Genomic DNA, 25084 nt, shown 5'->3' with positions numbered 1-25084 from the left:
GAGGTTGGCCTCACTACTTGAGAAACACTGATGTAGATTTATTATTCTGTGCAATAAAGTATACATATGTTTAAATATATTAACATTAAAAATATCATAATAAAATATGTATAGTTTTGGTTATCAGACATGAACATTGCATGGAATGATGCTGATAGTTTATATCCCGCTTGTTCCAGCGGGTGTTGCTTTCCATGAAGATGATCTTCAAATTCTAGGAAAAGGAAGCTGGACCATACCTCATCTCAGTGTTTAGGAGCCTATTGTGTTGTACTGTTGCAGGAATCCCCTTGAGGATTTAGACTTCGTTGTAACTACACATACTTTTCTATTATTCTTCACGTTTTAGATGTGCAAGTAATAACTATTTATTAATGGGTATTTGTAACCATTACTCATTGTAAGATGTTTGTCTGACTGAACAAAAACACTGTTTTTAATAATTGCTGATCGTCATCATGAGATATTTGTAAGAAAGAAAAGCTGTTAGACACTTGATTCTTTGTCGTTTACCTGTCTGTGACGCTGTGCAGAATCTTAATAGCATTGTAAGTACCTGACTTTATTTCAGTTTTGAGTGTCATCTGTTTTGACTTGTGCTGCCTGTACCTCATTGAAATTATTTGTAAATGTATATCAGAAATAATTATATTTTTGACTAATTTTTTATCATTAATTAAGGAGAAGGAACAACTACGAATACACACACAGCGAGTGGTTATAGTGTGTATGAAGAAGAGAATGAAAACTTAACTGAAGACCTTCGTGCAAAAGTCACTGCTTTAAAATCGGTATGTATCTGCAGTGATATGTCATGCATGTCTTTAAATTTGCCTTTAAAAGTATATGAGGGTGTGACACTGCCAGCCCAGCTTTCTGGAATTTTGTAAATAATCATGTCATTTGTAAATATCAACATGATTCATATGCTTGTCTTACATGTGTAAGAGAACTATATGTTATCTGTATATTAAACTGCTGGTGTAGAAGTGTGTGTTGAACAGGGTTTGTACAGTACTAAGCTTCAAGGATGTGTCCACAGTGTACCCTGCTGGAAAAGAACAGAAATTTATATAAGCTATATACCTGTGCAAATGCATGTTTTAATAGTAGAAGCTGAAACAAACAGAGTTAACTTACAAAACTTTCAGAAAATAAGTTGAAATTAAAGTGTTTTACAATTGTGTTATTTCTCAGTTTTGGTGAAGCAGATACAATGTCTAGAGCTAGAGGTTTTTCTATTGTCTTGGAGAGAAGTAATTACTGGGTCTAAAATGTAAAAGTGTTTGTTTTATGACTTCCAGTTCTCAGCAAACATCTGAGAGATGTGTATTTTTAACACAGAGATGTTAGTTTCTGTTAGTCTGGGAACTGAAGGCAGGTGACAAAGAGTGATGTCATCCAAGCTAACCCACCAGTAATGTTTGATATCAATTTAAGAATTCTCTCAGAGGGAGAGACTTGGCATTTTGTGTTTTGTCTTGGACCTAGCAAGAGCATCCACTCATCTGCATCTGCCTTGCTCTGTAAGTAAGACTTGGGGTACAGTATCTCTCTTGGATATAAATAGGAATATAGTAAAGATTAGTTTAGATGTTTTCTATATTTATTTGAGACTATCCTGCAGTGTTTTTAAATATTTCTTGTGATTCTGAACTCTGCAGTTACTGTGTTAATGGAGTACCGCCTTGTTCTTTTATTATTAAATATATTTAAACCTATCTTTGTGGCTGATATTTGTGAAACATATTTAAGCTCTTAGTGTACTTGCATCTGTATTTGGTGACACTGTAGAGGCCCACTCCTAAATAGCCTTGCAAGTCATGGTCACACTTACCATTTGGATAATAGTAGCACTGCACACTAGGATTGGCCATCCTTTGCAAGGACCTTCTAGTAGCTGATAAGGAGGGGTTGGTGGCAGTGATAACTACCTTATAGTCTGGGCAGATGGGGACATAGCTAGTAAACCTGTTCTAGCCTTCCCCAGGTGTGTGTGTGTGTGTGTGTGTGTGTGTGTGTGTGTGTGTGTGTGTGTGTGTGTGTGTGTGTGTATTTGTTTGTTTGTGTCAGCTATTTGGGCAGGTAACACAAAGCACTGATTGGACAGAGAGGGTGCTGGAGGTCTTGGCATGACCCCTCAGCTGAGTTCTTAACCCTATAGCTATTCCAGTGGGGATCTGGAGAAAGAGGGAGAAACCAGTCCCAGACTGACTGTGATCTCTGTGTACTCTTAAGGGAAATTGTACTTTACTTGTCATCCTCCCATTGTGTACATCCCTCACTGTTGCCTGTTTGTCTCAGGCCACATTATGACAGACAGTAGGTCAGGTCTTCAGACACATGACCCAGGCACCAAAGGCACATGAAGACTGAAGTCTATTTAGTTCCCAAAATTTGTCATCTTTGGATTCTTGATATCACAAAAAATTGGGTAGAAGGCCATGCAGAAGATATAAAGTATAATAGAATAGTTTGCTTGTAATGAATGGTTTGCTTGTAAGCTGTAATTAATACCACTCTTACTCTTCACCTGCATCTTTGTGTGGACTTACTTATCCCCAAACCACATCTGAATTTGGGAAACCTGGGCCTTAGAAGGTGTTAGATTATGTACAAACTGGCAAAATCAAAGTAGCAGATCTGTTCTCGAAATGCTTTTCCTCAGTAGTTGCTTAACTTAGCTGTGTTTTTGTTTTTTTAAGTTTGCATTCTCCCTCTTTGTTTTATGGACGATCTCTTCCAAAAAAGTGCTCTCCATAACCATAACACACTCCAACCTCATTGATTACTCTGCATGAAGTTCTGCTTCCTTCTTGATGTGCTGACATCACATTGAGATCAACAGTCCATTACCTAATCAGAAGAGTGAGAATGGTGTATAGAGAGAGGATTTTCAGATTTGGGCGGTTTATACTTGGAATTTTTGTCCAATTTTCAATTTTAAGGTCAGTTGCATGTTGTTGGTTACTCCGGTCTTCAACCCCTATGCATTCTGTGTTCCTTTTATGTGGAAATAAATGTGAAGTCTGCATTTATTTCAATGTCACACAAGGACATTCACATGCAGCACAAAGTCCATTACTCTTAATTGCCTTTGATTTTGCCTAATGCTCTTATAAACTGAGAAAGTTGCTAAAAATAAGATAATTTGTGTTAATGTGCATTTTCTGAAGGCTATCAAGTTTGAAACTTAAATTACTTCATGACTTCAATCTACAGTGATTTGCAAGCAAGCCACGCATTTTATGAGGAACAGACCAAAAAATATGGGGCACAAATCTGGACAGTTGAGCAGTATGGAAGGGGTACTTATTATTTCTCCCAGCTCACATTCATTAGCATATTTTGTTAACCGACAGTTAAATCCGAGAATGAGGTTGTGCACAAAAAGCAAGTAGTACAGAGCTTTGTGGAATATTACTGGTCATTTTGTGTGCTCAAAATGGAGTCTAACTCTCCCTTGCTGAGTCCTGCCTTTCAGACACTCTTCTTTCCTTATGGTTCCATTTTTCAAAAAGCTTTCCCATTAGAAGTTGTATGTTGACACTTGAAGCCTGTATTTGGCCTTATCTTGTACTTTTGTTCTTACTCCTAGTTGGTAAACTTTGATGTTTACTAACAAAAAGGAAAATGTTTCCTTGCCATTGTGAGTAATGTTGAACTTCTGGTTACTGAAGTAGTTTTTCGCCATCTTTAAAGTTATTCCTATGTCTTGCTGTTGGAGGAAGTTGTGAGGAGATTATATTCTCATCTTATGTGCTGTTGTCTGCTACTTCTGATAGCCCCCCTTGTTTAACTGTGAAAAGTGAGCTTCATATGTGGTCATGTTGATATTGTGTGAAGAAACGTTCCCTCCAAAGATGGGCATACTTTGGTGTCAGAGTTGTAGCCCTTGTTGGTTGCTGAGACCTTGGTGTGGACCTCTACATCAGTGGTCTCTTGAAAGCTGATTACTTGGATACCGGTGTTTGTTCCATGACTGTAATGTCAACCCTGTTGGGCTTGCCGGTGGATTTGGGACTATTGTTTAGAGTCAAAGCTGTAGCACAGGCGTCAGGCCCCATGTTCAGTGCCATCACTGTTAGCTCTGTGATATTCAGCCCAGGTCACCTCAGTTCTAACACAAATGTTGTTAAAAGAAATGACTCAGATTGGAATCAAGGCCTTTATTTGACATAACCCTATGCTGTAGTCTCTTTCTTTCAATGTCAGCAGTACCTTTTGCCAGACAGGAGTCGTATAGCATCTCATGCTGTCCAAAGCAGTAATAGCAGACAGAGTTTAGCCTTTTTCAGGATATTTGCACCTTTTTAGGCCATAAGAAACTCTTCCTCCTCTTTGGTATCTTTACCACTGAAAATACACTGGAAGGCTATGTACAAGCAGAAGCACTTAGATTCATCAGCTGATTTTTCCACACCTGATCTGGATGATGAGGAAGACAGTGATTCTGTGCGTCTCCTGCTGATGACTCCAGATCATAGGAGGTTATTAGGCTAATGGCCCTGAGGCCCTTACAAGCCTAGTGAAGATTTTATCCCCAGAAAAAGAAACCTCAGTCAGCACCTGTCACTCCTGTCAATGAGGGACACAGGTGGAACCTCTGGGACAAATTTGTGGTTTCCCATCCACTCATCAAGGTTGCACTTGAAGAGGGTTAGTGAGGTACTCTGACGTGTATGGGAAGTCTATTCCAGAGATGGGTCAGCCTCTGGGAGATGAACCTGTTTCTCCAGCAGGTTTTGTCGATGTCACATAATAGATTTAGGCCTTTCAAGCAAGTAATGCATGAGGAGTTAGACTTACGGATATGGTGCATCTCTAGTAGAGCAGGGTCCGAAATTGCCTTGTAGGCGAGACACAGATCACCTCTGAGCAGTCTGTATGACGCCAAGTAGAGTGATGGCGATTTGAGCCTGTCCACATGGGACAGGTGTTTTGAGGCCATGGATTCTCTTTGTGAGGTATTTCTGTGGCCTTTCCAGTTGGTGCAGGTGTTTAGAGAGGTACATACCAATGGGCTGTTATACTAAGTTATTAGTCTTATGAAGGAGGAGTACCTCCTTTTTTCTGGATGCATTCCCTTTACTTATGAGTTGAACCAAGTAAAAGGCTTTTCTGACCACTGCTGCTACATGATGGTCGAATGTGAGGTTGTTGTTAACTTGGGTACCCAGGTCTCTCACTACAGGTTGTGTGCTTAGGAGGTTGTCATTGGTATGGTAATCAGCAAGGGCCATGTTTTTGCAAATAGTATGAAAATACATTTTTTTTTTTGCATTTAACTTAAGGACATGACTTTGGTACCGGTCATTTGTTGCTGTGAGACCCTCTTGCAGTATGTTAGCATCATTTGGGGAGTCACTGACAGCACCCAACTTACAATCGTCCACAGACTTGGTCAGCCACAGGTTTTTCTGTCTTTGCCTGGACTTCTGAGAAGTAGATGCCAAACAGTAGGGGTCGCAGGACAGATCCCTGGGGAACACCACTAGTGAAAGATCTACTGTCAGAGGTGAAGGCACCTATTTTGAACTTGTGGGGTCCTATCAGTGAGCCAGTTGGCCACCCACCTGATGAGATAGTTATTTAAGCCAAGTTGTGTTAGCTTTTTGATGATGCCCAAGTGGAGGATTGTGTCAAAGGCCTTGACCAAGTCAAGGTAAGTTGTATGTATTAATTTTCCCTCATCCAGGGCCTTGGTGACAGTCTCAAAGAAGTCAACCAGGTTCAGCAGGCAAGATTTGCCCTTGACGAATCTGAACTGGGTAGTGTCAAGTGCTTGGAGACTGCATCTGTCCTTGTTTATGGTAGTTTCCAGAGTCAGTAGTGGCACCACCTTTGTGCAAAGGGATAATGATGGCAGTTCTCCATCTGCTGAAATGAAGCCTGTACTTAGTATCCCAGGCTGTATTCTGCACCATCTCCAGCATTCGCCTTTGACCACCCTATTCAACCACATCCTATCAGGTCTCATGTAAGCTGTGTTCTTTGCCTTGGATAGGGACTTTAATACTTGCTCTATGGAGATGTGAGGTGCAGGACAAGTATTGGGGATGTCGAATAGGCCTTTGGGGGGGGTGAAGTTTGAGCTGAAACTATCTGCTAGCAGGTTGGCTAAGTCAACAGGATCAGTGTAAGTGATACCATTAACTACTAATTCAGAACAAACCTGGGCTTTGCCATGGAGGTTTCTGACATAAGTGAAGAAGGCTTTGTGGTTTCCCTTTGCTTCAGAGGTAGTTTTGATTCATAATTGGCTTCGGAGGTTTTCACTATTTATTAAATGTTCTTGTTGAGGCTAAGGAGTTGTTATTCCAATTTGGAATTTGTTCCATTTTACCCATGGACAACAGTTTCTTCCTTTTGTTGTAAAGCCTGTTTGAGGATGCCCACCAGACAGGTTTGTCTTTCCTTGAGGAGCAGGTTTTAGTTCTCTTGGGTATGGCTGAGTCCATGCAGTTGTACAGGTGCTTGTATACTGCACTGGTTTACTGTTCAGCATAATTGTCTGCATCCTCTGAGGGAGTGGTGGTGTGAAGCTACTGATAGCCTCCCTTATGAGGTTGTAGCCAGCTTTTGATAAGTTTTTTAGGCTGGTTACGGCTGGGGGATAGAACCTTTGAATAAGACAGACCGATGATCTGATCTCATCAGGGAAGAACATGCTATGGGAGTGGTGCAGCGGTCACCCATGTTGGTGAGAATGAAGTCTAGAATGTTATTTCCCCTTGTGAGATGAGCTGGTCTAGTGCATTAGAACTGATGAAGTTAAGGAATCATTGGGTGAGTGCATTAGTGCAGGAATAGATCACCCAGTCTATGGTGGAGTAGTTAAAGTCACCAAGGATCAGGGTGTTAGGGGGTACCTTGATGGAGTCAAGTAGGTCCAGGTAGGAGGAGTGTGTGTCCTGAGTCATGGAGGGGGGTCTTTAGCTAGCTATAACTTGGATGGGTGTCTTGCTAATTGTCACTTGCACCTGCAGTAGTTCCAGTGCATCATGCAGGCACATCAGTCTGGAGGTGTGCGTGTCCTTAATGAATGTACAGATTTCACCACCCTTGGTCTTCCCAACCTCATTTTGGGTCAGAATGTGTGGAATGAGGTGTAGCCTGGTAAGCCAGGGGTGCTCTCTGCAGTTGTGAATCAAGTTTCCATGACTGCACAGACATTGGCATCTTCCAGTATCAGGAGAGCTTCCAGTGAGTGCATTTTCATGTTAAGGCGCCTAACGTTAAGCAGAATGACCTTCAGTTTGCTTTCTGACAGATCTTTTATGTTGGAAGGTTTGTCTTTGAGGCATTGCCTAAAAAAGGCACAATGAGGGAGGCAAGAGCCTTGGCCAGGATCCAGAATCCCAGGGGTGACAGGTGGAGGCCATCTCTGGCAAAGCATCGAGGCCTGTCAACCATGTCATCCCAGGCAGACAGATACTGGATCCCCTTGGAATGACACCAGAAAATAAGTCAATTGTTGAAGTCAATTATTTTTTGTTGGTATTGTGGTATCATTTTAGTAAAGGTAGGATGCTTCTTGGGGCTAGGGTCATACCTGCCTAGGACACATACTTTGAGAGCTCAATCATGTCTCTCTTCATATAGTCCAGGGAGGTATATCTTAAGTCATTCACACCAACATGGTCCAATGACAGAGTAATACTTGTACCTGTTGTGGAGACACTTAAGTGCATGCTTGATATGGCGGATTCTGGTACCTGACAGACAACTGACTGTGACCTTCTCCTTGTCGAGCCTGGTGAGGGGAACATCAGTGTATCTCACAATTGAGTCACCAATGACTAGTATGTTTGGTTTATTGTTATGCTTTATGGCCTGTGTTGGTTTATAATTATGCCTTATGGGTGTTTGTGTTTGTGAGACACTGGTGTATTGTCTGCTGTGTGTGATGTTGGGTGTTGTATGTGGAATGTTTGAGTGTTTAGTAGGTCTCTGCTGTTTAAGTTTTTATTGAGGACCTCTGCATAGGTGGGTGTGTGTTGTGTTTGGCTATGTGATGTGAGTGGTGTGGTGTTTGCGCTGGCAATCTCCTCTTTGTCAGGACTACTGACTGTGGCATGAGAGAGCATGGATTCCAGGTTAATGATGTAGATACATTTCTCTGAAGTAGAACAGTTATGTGCTAGGAGAAGAGGGCTGTCAGTGAACATGAGGCAGTTGCTGTACTGTCTCAGATTCGAGGAGGCCCTGGATATAATGCATCACAGAAGGGGCTGGCCCTGTGTCCTCTCCACAGTGGACTCTGGAGAATGATTTTAGGTCTACCCAGCAATTTTATTGCATGGTCCCGGTGGCTGCTATAAGTAAGGCAAGTCATTAGATTCAATATGAAAATACAGAAATAATAGCCCTAATTCCAAGAAATGCAGACGGTGTCCTACATCCTCTCAGAGAATGGAATTTCTGGTCAGAGACTGACCAGAGACAGTCAGAGACTGAAACTAGATTCTTTAGTGGTGATAAATCCTCTAAGCAAGACTTCCTCCACCGTAGAGCCATGCAGTCCATGCACCAAATAATGAGTCTAGGCTGGTTTATCATTTTAGGGAAGTACTTATTTGTGTCCTCAGTTTTTCTTTTTTTTAGATTTATTAATTGCTGGCTCACATGATGGAAATTTTCGTGTAGAGCAATTCATTTTCTAACATCTCTCCAATAGGCTATTAACTTAGTTTCTGTCATGTGTTCCACTTACTGACTCAGCACATTTGTTCAGTCTTGTTTTGTCAAGCTCCCTCATGGATAAGGGGAACAATTGTCATTCTTCCAGGATAATGCAGTCTCAGAGTTGGTATATGATGTGGGGTTCTGGACGCAGCAGGGGCTTGTCTGAAAACATGCTTATTTTTGATAGTTTCCCTAGCTAGTGACTATTTGAAGTAACGCAAGATAATTGTGAATAAAGGTTAGTGATTTTAGCTACATGGTAGTCTTGCCATGCAGGAGGAGGAAGCCCAAAATGTTAGGTTAATATGATAAAGTTCTGTTACAACAGGGAGGCCCTGATACTTATCTACAGGAGAAACCAGATGGGAATCTCCTGGTTAAGCCTTGGTCTCATATCCAATGATGGATAGCCCTGTCCCAAAAGCTAACTCCTAGCCAGGTTCAGGAGATGCAAGCAGTATAACAGGAATTTGGAGATATGTTTACTGGTAAGCCAGGGTGTTCCTCCTTGTGGAGCACCATGTACACTACATAATGACCCTTACAGGGTGCCTAAAAGAGGCAAACTCTAAGAAAGAAACTGCAGGACATGTTGGAACTAAAGTTAGTCCAGGAATTCAACAATCCCAGTGGTGGTGGTGCCAAAGAATGATGCTAGCACAAGGTTCTATTTGGACTGCAGGAAGCTGAACAGTCCCAAAAAGACACATGCTTATTTCATGCTCAGGACAGATGAAGCCTTACACCATGGGTGGGACTACGTGTGTAACCACTTGACCAAGTGTTACTAGCAGGTGCCCTTGTCACCTGCAGTTAGCGAAGGGTCAGGCCTAATTATAGTCAAGAATTCATCGTATAGGTGAACACTTCTAATGGTTAGCCAGGTACTGTTAGAGGCAGATGAGTATCCCATTGTGTACTTCAGCCACAGATTTCACTCCGGGGAGGAATTATATGTAGTTATAGAAAAGGATTGTCTGGGCTTTACAAAAATTATAACCCTAACTGTATCAAACAAAGTTCACTTGGCTATAGCCTTTTAAAATGGCAACATGAGCTAAAGGGGCAGTGTCTAATCTTCTTAGATGAAGTTTAGCCTTGCAGACCTGTATAATGACTACTCATCATAGATATGGTGCTACAAATGGTAATGCAGGTGGTTTATCTAGAAAGGGAATATGTTCATGTATTAAAGAACTACAACTTTGTCCCAAGGTTTATATCTTGTGGGATCATGAGATTAGAAAGCATGTGCTGGGACTCAAGTGGCTAATTCTATATCAGCACCACCTGTTTTCAGCCATCCACCAATAGGATCATGCCAGTTGGATTCAGGTGTTTCACTGAAGTCAGGCTTGATTCCACTGATGCAGACTGTACTGCATTTGCCACTATCAGAGTGACCTGCAGTAACCTTGACTTTGATAGGGAGCATGTTTGCCTGACACTTTGGATAGTCACAATTTCTATAAACTGGAGAGAGAAGCTGAAAAGCCATTCTAGAATCACTCCGGAATATCTGTTTCTTTGCAGACCGCTTCTTCCTGCTGTGGCCTCTCAACACAAGAGGTCTGATAAGAAGGGCAATTGCAAAAGGAGACACTTGGACATATCTCAGATTTCCTCCATGACAGATATTGCTGATTATGAAGATAGTGATTCCCCATTATCCCCCAATAATGACTAAATCTTTGAAGTCCTAGCGATTATGAGGTAAAGAGGGGGATAGCCTGCAGATTCTATGACCTCTCCACAGAAGATCCTGGAAGAGGACTTTTTTTTCCCCAATCCTGTTTGGGTGATCCTCCCATTTGACAAAATGGAGTACCAGTATTTAAGACGTCACTGGAAAATCCTAATATTGTTGGACCTTTACTGAGGATGACAGACATGGTCCTGTAGCCTTCCAAAGACTGGACCTGCTGGACAGAGATTTCCAAGCTAGATTTTTATTGTTGCTGTGGTAGCCCATACAAAGGCTTCTTCAGTTTGGACAATTCTGCTGTGTATCCCATGAGGAAGTAATGTAGGGTCATGAATATGTTTAGAAGTTTGAGTTTATGCATCCTCCTTTTTCACTTTAAGAACTGTGTGGCATGCTACAGTTCCAACAGAACCTAGTATCACATGACAACCATTGCATCTGCAGCAAACCTCACCTAGAGGATGGTGCAGTGGCAGTAAGTCCCTTTGCAGTCATGCCTAGTAGTGTCTTATGGACTTCATCAAGGAGCACTCCCTTTGGTGTACTCCATTCGCCGTCCTTGAGGGAGGGACAGTTGACAACTGCAGGACACTGTAGTCTTCCTTTCAATGGGCAGCATCAAAAACCTATCACTTTTCCAAATGTCTCATTCTTCAGGCAGTCAGGACTCATCTTGAATGTGTGGTTGGCTGTAATGCATGACAAATAAAGCAGGACAGTGATGTGTAGAAACTATACTATTCCTGGAGTCCCAGTCAGAAAAATGCAGCAAGAAAATAGATTTTAATCTTCATAGCAAAAAGAGTCTTCCAGGCACTCTCATGAGACCAGAAAGGATTGGGTTATAGTTCCAGGTTCTTTTATTTTCCAAAAGGACAATGGACTTCAGGCCTATACTCTGAGTGGCCTAAGACTTATGTCCATGGAGTCTTTTTGAATGGTCACAGTGCATTTCTTTCTTTCCTGTCTGTCAGAATGAGACTGGGTGTTTTGTTTTGGCTTTTGTATTGCCTGTCTCCTTGTACAGATAGCCAGGTAGTCCAGAAGGTTTCTATCCTCCTGGGTAGGAGCCAGCCATTACCAATTCTGAGCAATTTCATTTGGTCTCTCCTCAGTCCCCATGCTGTTTACTAAATGCACATTCATAATTGCAGAGAACCAGGGCCTGTAAAGGGTGAAAGGGTTCCCTTACCTGGGAAACTTATCTCCTCACCACTCCCAACATAACATAAGAATTTAGCCTCTTCGAGTGTTTTAAGAGTCACATTGAGCACCAAAAAAATCCCAACTGGATTTCTCTCAGTTGCTCACATTCGTTGGGTGCATTCTGGATGCTCTATCCTGTAGAGTATATCTGCCCTCAAACAGGCTCTTCCTTTTGCAGGACATGGTATTCATATTAGTCAAGTTCACTCAGTCTCTCTCTTTCTTTGCCCAAAAGATTTGGGACTCCTGGAAGCAACTATTTATTTACGTGGTATCACAGTCTCTATTTTACATGGGAGTTCTTCAGTAGACCTTAAAAGTTCAGTTGTCCCAGTTAACAATTCCCATGACACAGTAGTTAAAATTTAACTCCAAACCTCTCAAACCCGCACATACGGCAAGTGCAATGGCTCAGAACTTCAAAGAAAGTCAAAAAACAAAGATGAGCCAGTACAAAATGTGTGGTATTAACATAAATAACAAAATTTAATGTGTAAAATACATATCGCTTGGTGAAGGGACATAAATCCCAACCCCCAAACCAAACCAGTTTCAGCTAAACAGCCTTCTTCAGTGGAAGACAAAAATACAGAACAAAACATAGAACCAAAAGGTCTTTCTTATAAAGCAAAAGGCAGACCCCAACAAACATTCCCATTGATTAATTCATAAATACTCATTCAAACCAGGAGGGAAAAGCCCCCCTAGTTTAGTAATCCATTTTTTCTCCTTAATGTTCAAGACATTGTGCCAACCAGCTTTATCCCTACAATTCCCTATAATTTGATCAATAATGGTAAATCTAAATACCGAAGTATTATGTTTACAAGTGTGTTTATATGGAGCATTCAAAGGCTTTTTAAGTCTATTGTCACTCATATGTTCCCCTATCCTGAGTTTCAAAGGTCTTGATGTTTGGCCCACGTAAAACACAGAGCATGTACAAGTCATCAAATAAATCGCCCAACTTGTACTGCAGTTGGCCAGAAAAGAAATATATACCGTAGATGTATTCTTACTTGTAAATTCTTTTGTCTTATTTACCAGATGACAGTATGAACAATGACTGCAAGGGACACATCTTCTTAATATATCTCCTGTCAATGTTCTTTGATATAAAACATATTCCCTCTGTAGTCCATTTTCTTTTAAAGGCTAAACAGGGAACCCAAGGTGCGGAAAGAGAAAGCACATGTGTCACCCAAATTATCATACAGTTTGTTATCCGCCAACAAAATATTCCAATGTATATGAATAATTTTCATGAAAGATTTAGTGTTCCTGCCATACGTGGTGACCAATCTAAGTTTGGTCTCAGTATCTGATGAAGGTTTATCATATTCCAATAACCCAGCTCTGTCCTGATTGGAAGCAGATTGGGTGGCCCTGCTGATGTCACCTGCCTTGTACCTCCTATCCTTAAATCTGTGAGTTAGATCCTGCTTATATTGGCTAAATGAGGAAGAATTAGAACAAATCCTCTTTATCCTCAAAAATTGAGATTTAGGGAAATTTCTGATGATATGTTGTGGGTGGAAGCTAGTAGTATACAGGAGAGAGTTGTATTGGGGTCATTTCTTATATATTTGGGTTTCCAGAGTATTATCAGAATTCCGACTAACTAATATATCCAAAAAAAGTAGTCTTGGTCTTGTGAAAGTTAACCTTAAACTCTGTACCCCATTTGTTCTCATTAAGGTAGTCTACAAACTCCTGCAAAAAGATCTCATCCGACCTCCACACCAACCAACAATCATCGAGATGCCTATCAATCTCATTAATATACAAATTATGAGAGGCATCATAGATCAATTCCTCCTCCAAATAAGCAATAAACAGATCATCATAAATGGGGGCAAAAGTAGCCTCCATAGCTGTTCCTTGCACCTGCCAACATTGTTCTTGAAAATAGAACACATTTTTAGTTAAAACATGTTCAGCCAGGCAGACAAGAAAGGTATTAAAGCCTGGTTCATATAGTTTGGATCTCTCCAACCAATATTGAAGGGCTGTCAAACCTGCCAAATGTAGGATATTGGTGTACAGAGAGGTGGCATCCAGGGTGCACAACATCCAATCTGCTTCCAATTGCATATCGGATATGATACCAAAGAAGTGAGTAGTATCCTGAATTCGGGCCCGCACACAAGATAACAGTGGTTTTAGATGTAAAGTTAGAAATTCAGAGAGGGGTTCAGTAAGAGACCCTCTACCTGACACTATTGGCCTGCCTGGTGGGTTTCTAGGGTCCTTATGGATTTTGGGGAGAAGGTAAAGGTATTGTTGTTTGGGGTCAACCACTTTCAGGTGAAATTTATCACCCTTGGTGATGATGCCTTGATCCTCAGCTTCATCAAAAAATTGGTCATCTCTACCTTAAATCTACTAGTGGGGTCCAGAGGCATGGTCATATAATACCTGCCATCTGCTAACTGTTTATACACCTCCCCACTGTATGCTACCCAATCCTGTATGACAACAGCCCCTCCTTTATCCGCTGGTAAAATAACAATGTCCCTATTGGATCTCAAATTATTAATACATTGTCTTTCCACCTTAGTAATGTTATTTCTGAACTTATCAAGTTCAGGGTTAAAACGGAGGTCCTTGAGAACATTACCCTGAAAGATAGAAACAATAGGTGACATTGGGGGACATAAAAGTTGATCCACAGAACCTGATACCTCTCTGTGTGTCATCTAAAGTATTATCAAAATACAGCCATAGATTGAATAAACGGCAGAAATCAATCACATCCTGAGCAAAAAACTGCTCCGGAACAAAAAAAAAAAAAAACGGGCACAAAACTCAAACCCTTATTTAGAATCTTTATTTCAGTATCAGAAAAACTTGCAGAAGAGATATTATGTACATTCATACAGGTATCTATCTTTGTGTCACCATTTTCAGAAGTCCCTCCAAATCGTTTGTTGCCCTTATGTTTCTTCCTCCCTTTCCTGACCCTGATCCTAAAGGGTGTGATAGATTGTTACATTTGGCATCAGGTGATGTTTCTGTATGGCCATCATCCATCTCCGTACTGGACGATGATTCCTCCCCTGAGGTAAAGGAGTCCCTATTCCTCTTCAGTATGGATTTTGGTCTCTTACGTTTGGGGGTAAATGGTTTCCTATCAGAAATCATAAATTTGACATTTTAAATGTCTCAAATGGCCTACCCTTCTCATAGTCCCCTATATCCCTGTTAAATTTTTTCATCTTCTTTTCCTTCATTGTTTTTTCTAGAGCAAGTAAATCACTACTCAGCTGGTTCACACAGGGTGTATAGCACGATAGGGTTTCAAACTTGTTAAGATCCTGACATGAAGCCTCAACCTCCTGAACATTCTGTTTACTATTCATTCATAATATGCAGCCAAGGCCTCCACAAACCCCATAGAGGCCTGCTGTTGTACTTGTAGCCATTGTTCCGTAAGTGCTTGATCAGCACTATGTACAAGGGGTTGAAGCTTGACTCTAAGTCCCGTAGGTGAAATCTGTTTACATTTGTAAGCCTTGAAAAGACGTAAATGCCAAACATTGCTTCTCAAATTCTTCATACCACTAGTTAGTTTGGAAAAAGCTATCTTACATTCATTGATAGGATCATTTTCAATAGCTGCCACCCTATTAATAGAGTTGGCAGGACCCAGTCCAAATACCCCCAAATCGTCCGTATCAGAAGATAAATCTTTAATAAGAGAGGCCAAATTCATATTACTCATTTGTTCAAGCCAAAGAAAGTTTTGTCAATAATTCACTGAGATGCACCAGACCAGCGTCAAAAGGAGCGGAAGCCAACAGTAAGAAATATTGTTCACTAAATGGCCAAAAGCCAAGAAAATAAGTAATTATAGGTTGTACTATATTCCCCAAAAGGAAATAAAAACCACCATATATTTGTCCTAAAATTTGGCACCATATAGTTTCACATATAGTGGGGATGCAACAAGCGGAGATCACACTCAAAAAAACGGGTATTCACCCCAAAATTTATCTTATTAAAGTGATACAATAAATAGCCCTTGTTGTGAATGACCATAACATACAATAAATAGCCCTTGTTGTGAATGACCATAACGGTCCTTATCAATAATTAAATACTCGCACACAATGCTACGTATCACCAAACATCAATGGCACACCTAATTGGCTGCACCCCAGGCTATAAGTTCAATTTAGTTACTCCAAAACATCCTCCAAAAGAAGAGGAATTCAAACTATAATAGATGCCAAAGATGGAACAAAAGTGCAACCAACTGAATCAAAAAGTCCTTTGATGGTAAACCTCCAAATGGTGAGGGTCTGGTCATCAAAATTTACAAAAATAGTATTAGAATATACACAAGATGCCAACCCTATTTACTGAAGGGAAGAAAACCTGATATAAAATAATTTTTTGGGGCCCAAACTGAAACACATCCCAGACACATAAATACATTTATTTGTGATATTAGTCAAATACCCAAAAGAATATTCAGAGAGGTGTGAGATATGAGCAGGGCAAAGACCAATTATCTAAGCTATACACTCACTGAAATGTTCCTTACGACCTGTGACTTCCCATCCGTATTCATACCCAAAGATGAATGGCTGAAACCCCTATGGAAGGCAAATATAATATATTACTATCCTTCACATCATCGGAAAAGATTAACCCCATACATTTGGATACAGGATGTTTTTAGAAGACATCTCCCAATCAAACAATTCAAAAATTGTTTACATAAACCATTAATCAAGTTATTGATAAAACAGTAATAATCAACAGTATTATAGATCAAAATCTGAGGCCACTGACTGTACAAACCTCAGAATTAGTTGTACATAGTATAAAATATATGTAGAACACATGTGGCAACCTAAATTTGGACCCAACATACACATTTAAAACCAAAAAATATTATCAGTCCCACCATGCAGAGCCGTGATGTTACCAAACAGTTATAGAAAAATATTTATATGCATGTGTTATAACAACCACTCTGATACAGTTCATAAAGTCCACACTAAATCGTATCAGTGTAATTGTATATCATATAAAATGTGTATGACAGCCCAAATTAAACTCCACATACACAACTGGAGCAAAAATCCAACTCACGATACAGAGCCTTGATGTAAACAAGCATAAATTATTTGTTTCATCAACCCATACAATTATAAAAAAAATATAGAATAACAATCACATCAAAAAAACAAACCATGAATATAAAAAATAATATCCACAATTGTCCACATTAATCGTTCAGCCCCAAAGGTGAAAACAGCACACAAAACAGTATCTGCATATCCTCGTTCTTATTCCGTTAGTTCCTTAGGCCTTCTACGGCTGCCCTTTCTGCTGGAAACATAGAAAATAATAGCCCAAGATGGAGTCCATGTATTAATTAAAAGTCAACACCACAGAAAATATATCCAGTCTCGTATCCAAGTTGCAGTAGGCCCAAAGACCCCTTCATACAGCAAACAGCCAGAAAAGTATATATTCACTGAGGTCACAGTATTTGGCAGATGGTTTACCGAAATAATAAATATTTCCAAAAATGCTGCTCCCTCATTGCAACCACTGTAGATTTAAATAACTAGAGCCCATGGAACAGTATGTGCAGCTATACTTCGGCTGTGATAACAATATGATGTTGTATTCCACAGAAAAAAGATACCACGGCTATACTTCAGCTGTAATAACAACCACATCAATGGGACTCATAAGGCAAAAACCCAAACCTTGAAATATAAGGAATTTGAAGTAGTGTACCCAGTTGTCCATGTTAATCATCCTTGTTCTTATTCCATTAGTTCCTTTGGCCTCATACGATTGCACTTGCTGCTGGAGACATAGGAAATAATAACCCAAGATAGAATCCGTGTTTGCAATTAGAAGTTAGCAACACAGAAGATGTATTCAATCTCATACCCCTTCAAACAGCCAGAAAAGTCAGATGATTCTCAGAATAATAAATATTTCCAAAAATGCCGCTCCCTCAGTGCAACCACTGTAGATTTAGATAACTAACTAGAGCCCATGGAACAGTACATGCAGCTATACTTCGGCTGCGATAGCAGTATTATGTTGTATTCCACAGAAAAAATATACCATGGCTATTAGAATAATAATAAACCCAAGCCCAATATTTATAGTGCACCTAATTAAAAATGTCAAATTTATGACTTCTGATAGAATATCGGGGGAGGAATCATTGTCCAATACATAGAAACATCACCTGATCCCAAACATCACCTGATCCCAAACATAACAGTCTATCACACCCTTTAGGATCATGGTCAGGAGAGGAGGGAGGAAACATAAGGGCAGCAAACGATTTGTAGGGACTTTTGAAAATGATGACACAAAGATAGATACCTGTATAAATGTACACAATATCTCTTCTGCAGGTTTTTCTGATGCTAAAATAAATATTCTGAATAAGGGCTTGCGTTTTGTGGCTGTTTTTTTTTTTTTTTGTTCTGAGCAGTCTTTTGCTCAGGATGTGATTGATTTCTGCCGTTTATTAAATGTACGGCTGTATTTTGATAATTTTTTTGATGACACACAGAGAGGTTTTATGTTCTGTGGATCAACTTTTATGCCCCCAATGTCACCTATTGTTTCTATCTTTCAGGGTAATGTTCTCAAGGACCTTCATTTTATCCCTGGTGAACTTGATAAGTTCAAAAATAACATTACTAAGGTGTAAAGACAATGTATTAATAATATGAGATCCAATAGGGACATTGTTATTTTACCAGTGGATAAAGGAGGGGCTGTTGTCATACAGGACTGGGTAGCATGCAGTGGGGAGGTGTATAAACAGCAGATGGCAGGTATTATATGACCATGCCTCTGGACTCCACTAGTAGATTTAAGGTCGAGATTGGCCAATTTTTGGATGAAGCTGAGGATCAAGGCATCATCACCAAGGGTGATAAATTTCACCTGAAAGTGGTTGACCCCAAACAACAATACCTTTATCTTCTCCACAAAATCCATAAGGACCCTAGAAACCCACCAGGCAGGCCAATAGTGTCAGGTAGAGGGTCTCTTACTGAACCCCTCTTTGAATTTCTAACTTTACATCTGAAACCACTGTTATCTTGTGTGCGGGCCCGAATTCAAGATACTACTCAATCCTTGGGTATCATATACTATATGCAATTGGAAGCGGATTGGATGTTGTACACCCTGGATGTCACCTCTCTCTACACCAATATACCACATTGGGCGGGTTTGACAGCCCTCCAATATTGGTTGGAGGGATCCAAACTATATGAACCAGGCTTTAATACCTTTTTTATCTGCCTGGCTGAGCACATTTTAACTAAAACCTGTTCTATTTTCAAGAATAATGTGTTTGGCAGGTCCAAGGAACAGCTATGGGGGCTTCTTTTGCCCCCATTTATGCTGATCTGTTTATGGCTTATTTGGAGGAGGAATTGATCTATGATCCCTCTCATAATTTGTATATTAATGAGATTGATGTATGGAGGCGGTATCTCGATGATTGTTGGTTGGTGTGGAGGTCGGATGTGATCTTTTTCCAGGAGTTTGTTGACTATCTTAATGAGAACAAATAGGGTATAGAGTTTAAGGTTAACTTTAGCAAGACCGAGATTACTTTTTTGGATGTATTAGTTAGTCAGAATTCTGATAATACTCTGGAAACCCAAATATATAGGAAATTTCCCCAATACAACTCTCTCCTGCATGCTACTAGTTTCCACCCACAGCATATCATCAGAAATATCCCTAAATCTCAATTTTTGAGGATAAAGAGGATTTGTTTTAATTCCTCCTCATTTAGCCATTATAAGCAGGCTCCAACTCACAGATTTAAGGATAGAGGGTACAAGGCAGGTGACTTCAGCAGGGCCAGACAATATGCTTCCAATCAGGATAGAGCTGGGTTATTGGAATATGATAAACCTTCATCAGATACGGAGACCAAACTTAGATTGATCACCACGTATGGCAGGAACACTAAATCTTTCATGAAAATTATTCATAGACATTGGAATATTTTGTTGTCAGATAACAAATTGTCTTATCATTTGGGTGATACATGTGCATTCTCTTTCCATAGGGGCCGCACCTTGGGTTCCCTGTTTAGCCATTAAAAGAGAATGGAGTACAGGGGGAATGTTTCATATCAAAGAACATTGACAGGAGATGTATTAAAAGGATGCGTCCCTTGCGGTCATTGTTCATACTGTCATTGGGTAAATAAGACAAAATAATTTACAAGCAGGAATGCATCTACAGTATATAGTATTTATTTTCTGGCCAACTGCAGTACAAATTGGGTGATTTATTTGGTGACTTGTACATGGTCTGCGTTTTATGTGGGCCAAACATCAAGACCTTTGAAACTCAGGATAGGGGAACATATGAGTGACGTTAGACTTAAAAAGCATTCAAATGCCCTATATAAACACACTTGTAAACATAATACTTCGGTATTTAGATTTACCATTATTGATCATATTATAGGGAATTGTAGGGATAAAGCTGGTTGGCACAATGTCTTGAACATTAAGGAGAAAAAATGGATTATTAAACTAGAGGGGCTTTTCCCTCCTGGTTTGAATGAATATTTATGAATTAACCAATGGGAATGTTTGTTGGGCTCTGCCTTTTGCTTTATAAGAAGGACCTTTTGTTTCTATGTTTTGTTCTGTATTTATGTCTTCCACTGAAGAAGGCTGTTTAGCCAAAACCGGTTTGGTTTGGGGGTTGGGATTTATGTCCCTTCACCTAGTGAATATGTATTTTACACATTAAATTGTGTTAATTATGTTAATACCACACATTTTGTGCTGGCTCATCTTTGTTTTTGACAGTAGTTAAAATTCCAAAGACTTGCAAGTCTGATATGAAATGACGGATTCACACTCCATTTCTAATTCTGGGCAGTCCTTTCCAAGTCTGCCTTAGTCCTTATAGCTGTAGTTGCTGTCATCATAGATGGTTTTGCTTTACAGTGGGAAGGGAGTATTGTCAAGTGCAGATAGTCCAAGGAACACATGGTCACAGAGGCCAGTCTCCTTATCAGGTTTTTGGAGTTAAGGTTAGTTCTTTTCATACTACATGCTCTTCAGGACTCCCTACCTCAAGGTGAGGTTGCCATCCACACTAACAACATGGCAGTGGTTTGGTACATAAACAAACAAGGAAGAACTCACTCATACCCCTGTTGAAAAAATTATTAGGGTAAAGGAATGGATTGTGATAGCTGACCACATGGGAGGGGGGATTTTTCTAGCCAACAGTCTGAAGGACAACACTGAGTCTATAAGTAGCACAGAAAATGTTCTGTTGCTGGACAAACCTTCCTGGGGCTTATTAGTAACTGTGCCATTGGACACACCTTGCTTGGACCTATTTGCATCCCTAACCAATGCCAAATGTAGTAAATTCTTTTCCCTCATGCCTCCTCTGAAGAAACATCCCAGTGATGTTTTCATCCCTCCCACATATTCTTAAATTTGTGCATGTATTGCAGTTATTTCACATTTGCAATGACCACGGTCACAAGGGCAAGGGTAGATGTAATATGTACGGACATTTTAATATAGCCAGTCAACCAACATTTTTTGGAAGGTGAGAAACTTCCACAGACAATTGCCAAAATTAGCAAGTAGCACATATACCTTTGGTGCTGGAAGACCAGAGAGCTGTGGATTGCTGACACTGCATTGCAGCATTAGGGGTGCTGTACTCTCAAATGCGTCATCCTTCAGATGAGATTGTTATATTAGGTACTTCAGTTGAGGTCCCATCTTCTTAAGTTGGTGGTAGCTCAGGTGGATATAAAAGATCCCATGGCATCTATTGAAAAGAGTAGGTAGGGGTTGCTTTATTATGTAAACACTTTCCATCTTTTATTATTTATAAATTCATTATATTTATAATTTGTCATAACACTTTCCATGTTTATCTTCCTAAATACATGCAAAGCACATCAGCTGCATATTTAACCACTATTACCATTTTTTATATCACGTATTACTTTCTCATCATCTTTTCTTTTGTTATACAACAATTCTTCACATCTTCTTTTCCATAAACACCAAATAGCACTGAGTAAAGTTTTATGCTGTTTTTTCAATTTCTTTTTCATTCCCAGCCATGTAGATTTCCCATCAAACACTATGTGCATAGTAATTTTTTAAATACTCTCCAGTCATAAACATCTTTGAATAATGTCGATAATGTCGAAAAACCTTCATTTTTCTTACAGTCCAAAAAACAATGTTGGAATGTCTCTTCAGTGTTACAGCTATTATACATTCTTTGTTCTACCATTTTGTAGTTCACGTTACTTTTCAGTGATAGTTTATTCAGTCATAAATGCCACAGAAAATCAATTGCTTCATAAAAGATTCAAATCTTTCCTGTCTTTTTTTTGTAGCATTCTTGTATTCATCCCATTTTTCCCCAAGGATCAATATAATGGTTTGTTTCGTTTTATATAGTTATTTTTCTTTTTTTCTCCACTTCATTTAGATCAATTCTCCATGACTTTAGTTTACTTTCTTATTCCTTCTCTTCCAAACTTTTTGTTTCTCTTTTCCTTTTCATACCCCCACCCATCGATGAATCTTTATATTTTTCAAATAAAACATTTCTTTTCTCTGACACATTTTTAGCACCTAAAATATATTTATTGGTGTTAAGAAAAAAATGGATTATTACATTCAACCCCCTTTCATTTTATATTACAAACTGTCTCTCTTTTGACTGGAAGACCAAAACAGATACCCAATAATTCAGTTTGCGTATAGTTTGGAAACATGCACATACCCCCTAAATATGCTAGCTTTCTTAAAATATACATTTTTTACACGTGTACCCTTTTTCTTTGGTGGAGAGTGTTTCAGTTATCCCTATCCATCAACATTTATATTTTTTACAACTTATCTCCATTGCTGTATTAATACTTGTTCCCTTCCAAACTTAACTGCTGGAACATCAATTCTGGTTCTTGTAAAATAAATTACTGCCATTCTTACCACATCTCCAAACCCCTTACTCTTTGACTTATTTACCTGGAATCATACTGTACCTAAAATTTGTTCTGTAAATTGTCTCTTTCATCCAGTGTTTGCTCTAGGCTACTGAGACCAAATCATCTGCCTATAGCTACATGTTCAATGGACAGTCTTGCTTTACACATCTTCCCTGTCTTATCCTTTTTCTGCTAATCCGTTCACCATCACAGATGCACAAGAATTTTCAGAAATTGTCCTACTGCCCTTATTTTTTCCTGCCTCATATTTTCCTACCTCTTATTCTTTTAAAAGGTTGAACATTTCTCCATGATCAATACTATCAAGTGTTTTAGCTACATCACCTACAGTTACTTCTTCTCCTTTAATTATACATTCAACCATTTATTTAACCATCATTATCATTTCATTTCATTTACTCTTTTAGGTTTAACCCCATACACCCCTCCATCCAATTTTTCTTTCATAATGACCATCATTCTTTTCTGAATAATCTTTATAAATATTTTATAGTATTTCCCAATGTAATTGGTTTCATTTTTTTATTTATTCTCTTCCCTCTTTTTCCATATAAATGCTATAACCCCCTTACAAGTCTTTTCTTTTATACCTTCCTCCATCCATTCATTCCATATTTCCAGAAAAACATCTTTTTCATTATCTGATATTTCTTTATTAAAACTAACTTAATCTATTTGGACCTGGTGTGGACTTTCTTTACCTTTTTTTATAGCATACTCTTAACGTTTTTCTCTTGATTCTTTTTTCATTTCTTCCAATACCTCCTTTTTATTATTCTACTTTCATATACCGTGTCACATTTTTTTTCTTGTACATATTCTGTACATACCTTTCATCTATATCCATAATTTCATCTTGTTTATATTTTAACTAACCTTTTCACCCTTCATTACATTCATTTTTGTCTCGTTACATCTTAATTTCTTACCCCAAAATGCGGAAATCTTTCTTTTCTCTTCTTCAGAATACTTTTGTCTAAGTATAATTCTTTCCATTTTTCTTTATTATATCTGCATAGTATATTTTCTAATTGTTCACAACTTTTCCCTGCCTCTTTCTGTACTATTCTTTCACAAATTTCTTTTTGCTTATTATATATCATCTTTTCCTTCTTCCATTACTCGCTATGTATTTTTAAGTATATTTTTTAAACTTTTCGTTATACCTCATCCACCACTTTGTCAAACTGCCACAAAATGGCTTCATTGTCATATGATCTTCCCATAGTTGCCTGTTTCTTTAAGATGTTCCATTCCTGTAATTTTTCCCTGTCAGTCTTTGTAATCCTTTTCCTTATAGGCTCATAGTCGTTTACTAGGCTAACGACCACAAGGGCCTTTTTAAGCCTAGCCATGCATCCCAAATCTCTGACAAGTTTTGATACCCATGGTAAGTGTAAGCATATGCCTGGGATATGAACCATTTACAGGTTACCTCTGTCCATTAGAGATTTAGGTGCTAAACCAGGGATGAATTTCTGGTTTTCCATCCAAATGTCCAAGTTGCATTTGAATTGGGTTTGGGAGGAACTCTGCTTCACATGGATGGTGAGCCTGTTCCATAGACGGGCTAGTCTCTGGGGTACATACCTATCTCTCCAGCAGTCCTATTTATATCACAGGCAAGGCTTAAGTCTTTAGAATGGATAATTCTGGTGTTGTTTATTTTGTTTTGTGGGTATGCAGGAGGTCCTGTTATGTTTTTATTCACTCCTATTATTTCTCTTACAGCATTATGATATGAAAACTTAATTCTCTAATCCCATCTTTTCTTTCTTTCATGTCACTGAATCTCTAAAAGTAACCCCCTTATTGGTATATTCTGTCCCTTTACCTTTTCCTAACCTACCATTATTCACAACCTCTCTCATCATTTTTGCATCTTGTGCTATTTTCCCCTTCACCTTTCTTAAATTACAATTAGTCTCCCACCACCATGATAGACATATTTGCTATCACATAATTTGAGTTTCCTCAACATTTTTTTTCTTTTAGTTACATTTGTATATGTATACTCTGTTACTGTTCTAAATACCGTTCTGCCCCTTTCTTCCATCACCAACTAAAATTCTCCTTGCTGCCAGGAACACTATAGCCTCCACTGAAAATGGGCTCTTTTAGGCCCAGTGGACTTATCTCGGTAAACAAATGCAATAAGTAAATAAATAATGTATTCACCCAGCAAAACACTCCCTGCTAACCGCCGCCACTATAGCTAATATTTAACATGTATAACATGTATAACTCCCTATAGTCCACACCACTTTTATTTTTTATATTATTCTTCTAATATTACTTTTCATACTGTTGACGTTCAGTGATGCTATACTTATATTAACTTTTCTTGTTTATTTTTTCCCAGTTCATCTTTTGGACTCCTTTTTCTCCTTCTCACCCTTCCCCCAATAAAACCTTCTGCTTGTTGACTAATTCTTGAGTTCATATTTCCTTCTTCT

At 39.1% G+C, this 25084-nt stretch overlaps 1 protein-coding gene across 2 annotated transcripts in view; it reads left to right on the top strand.

Moving 5' to 3' along the window:
- BET1 (Bet1 golgi vesicular membrane trafficking protein) overlaps positions 1–25084 on the top strand; it is a 122930-nt gene that overhangs the window by 24706 nt on the left and 73140 nt on the right. For both annotated transcript variants that reach the window (XM_044067653.1, XM_044067652.1), the window contains exon 2: positions 682–791. In XM_044067653.1, the coding sequence (XP_043923588.1) occupies positions 682–791 (110 nt within the window). The remainder of the gene's footprint in view (positions 1–681; positions 792–25084) is intronic.

Source organism: Protopterus annectens, chromosome 3.part1 (assembly GCF_019279795.1).
Source record: "Protopterus annectens isolate FY-2018-M chromosome 3.part1, PAN1.0, whole genome shotgun sequence".
NCBI classification, from domain to species: domain Eukaryota; kingdom Metazoa; phylum Chordata; order Ceratodontiformes; family Protopteridae; genus Protopterus; species Protopterus annectens.
Note: the sequence above shows the minus strand (reverse complement) of the source record. Positions and strands in the feature narration are given on the sequence as shown.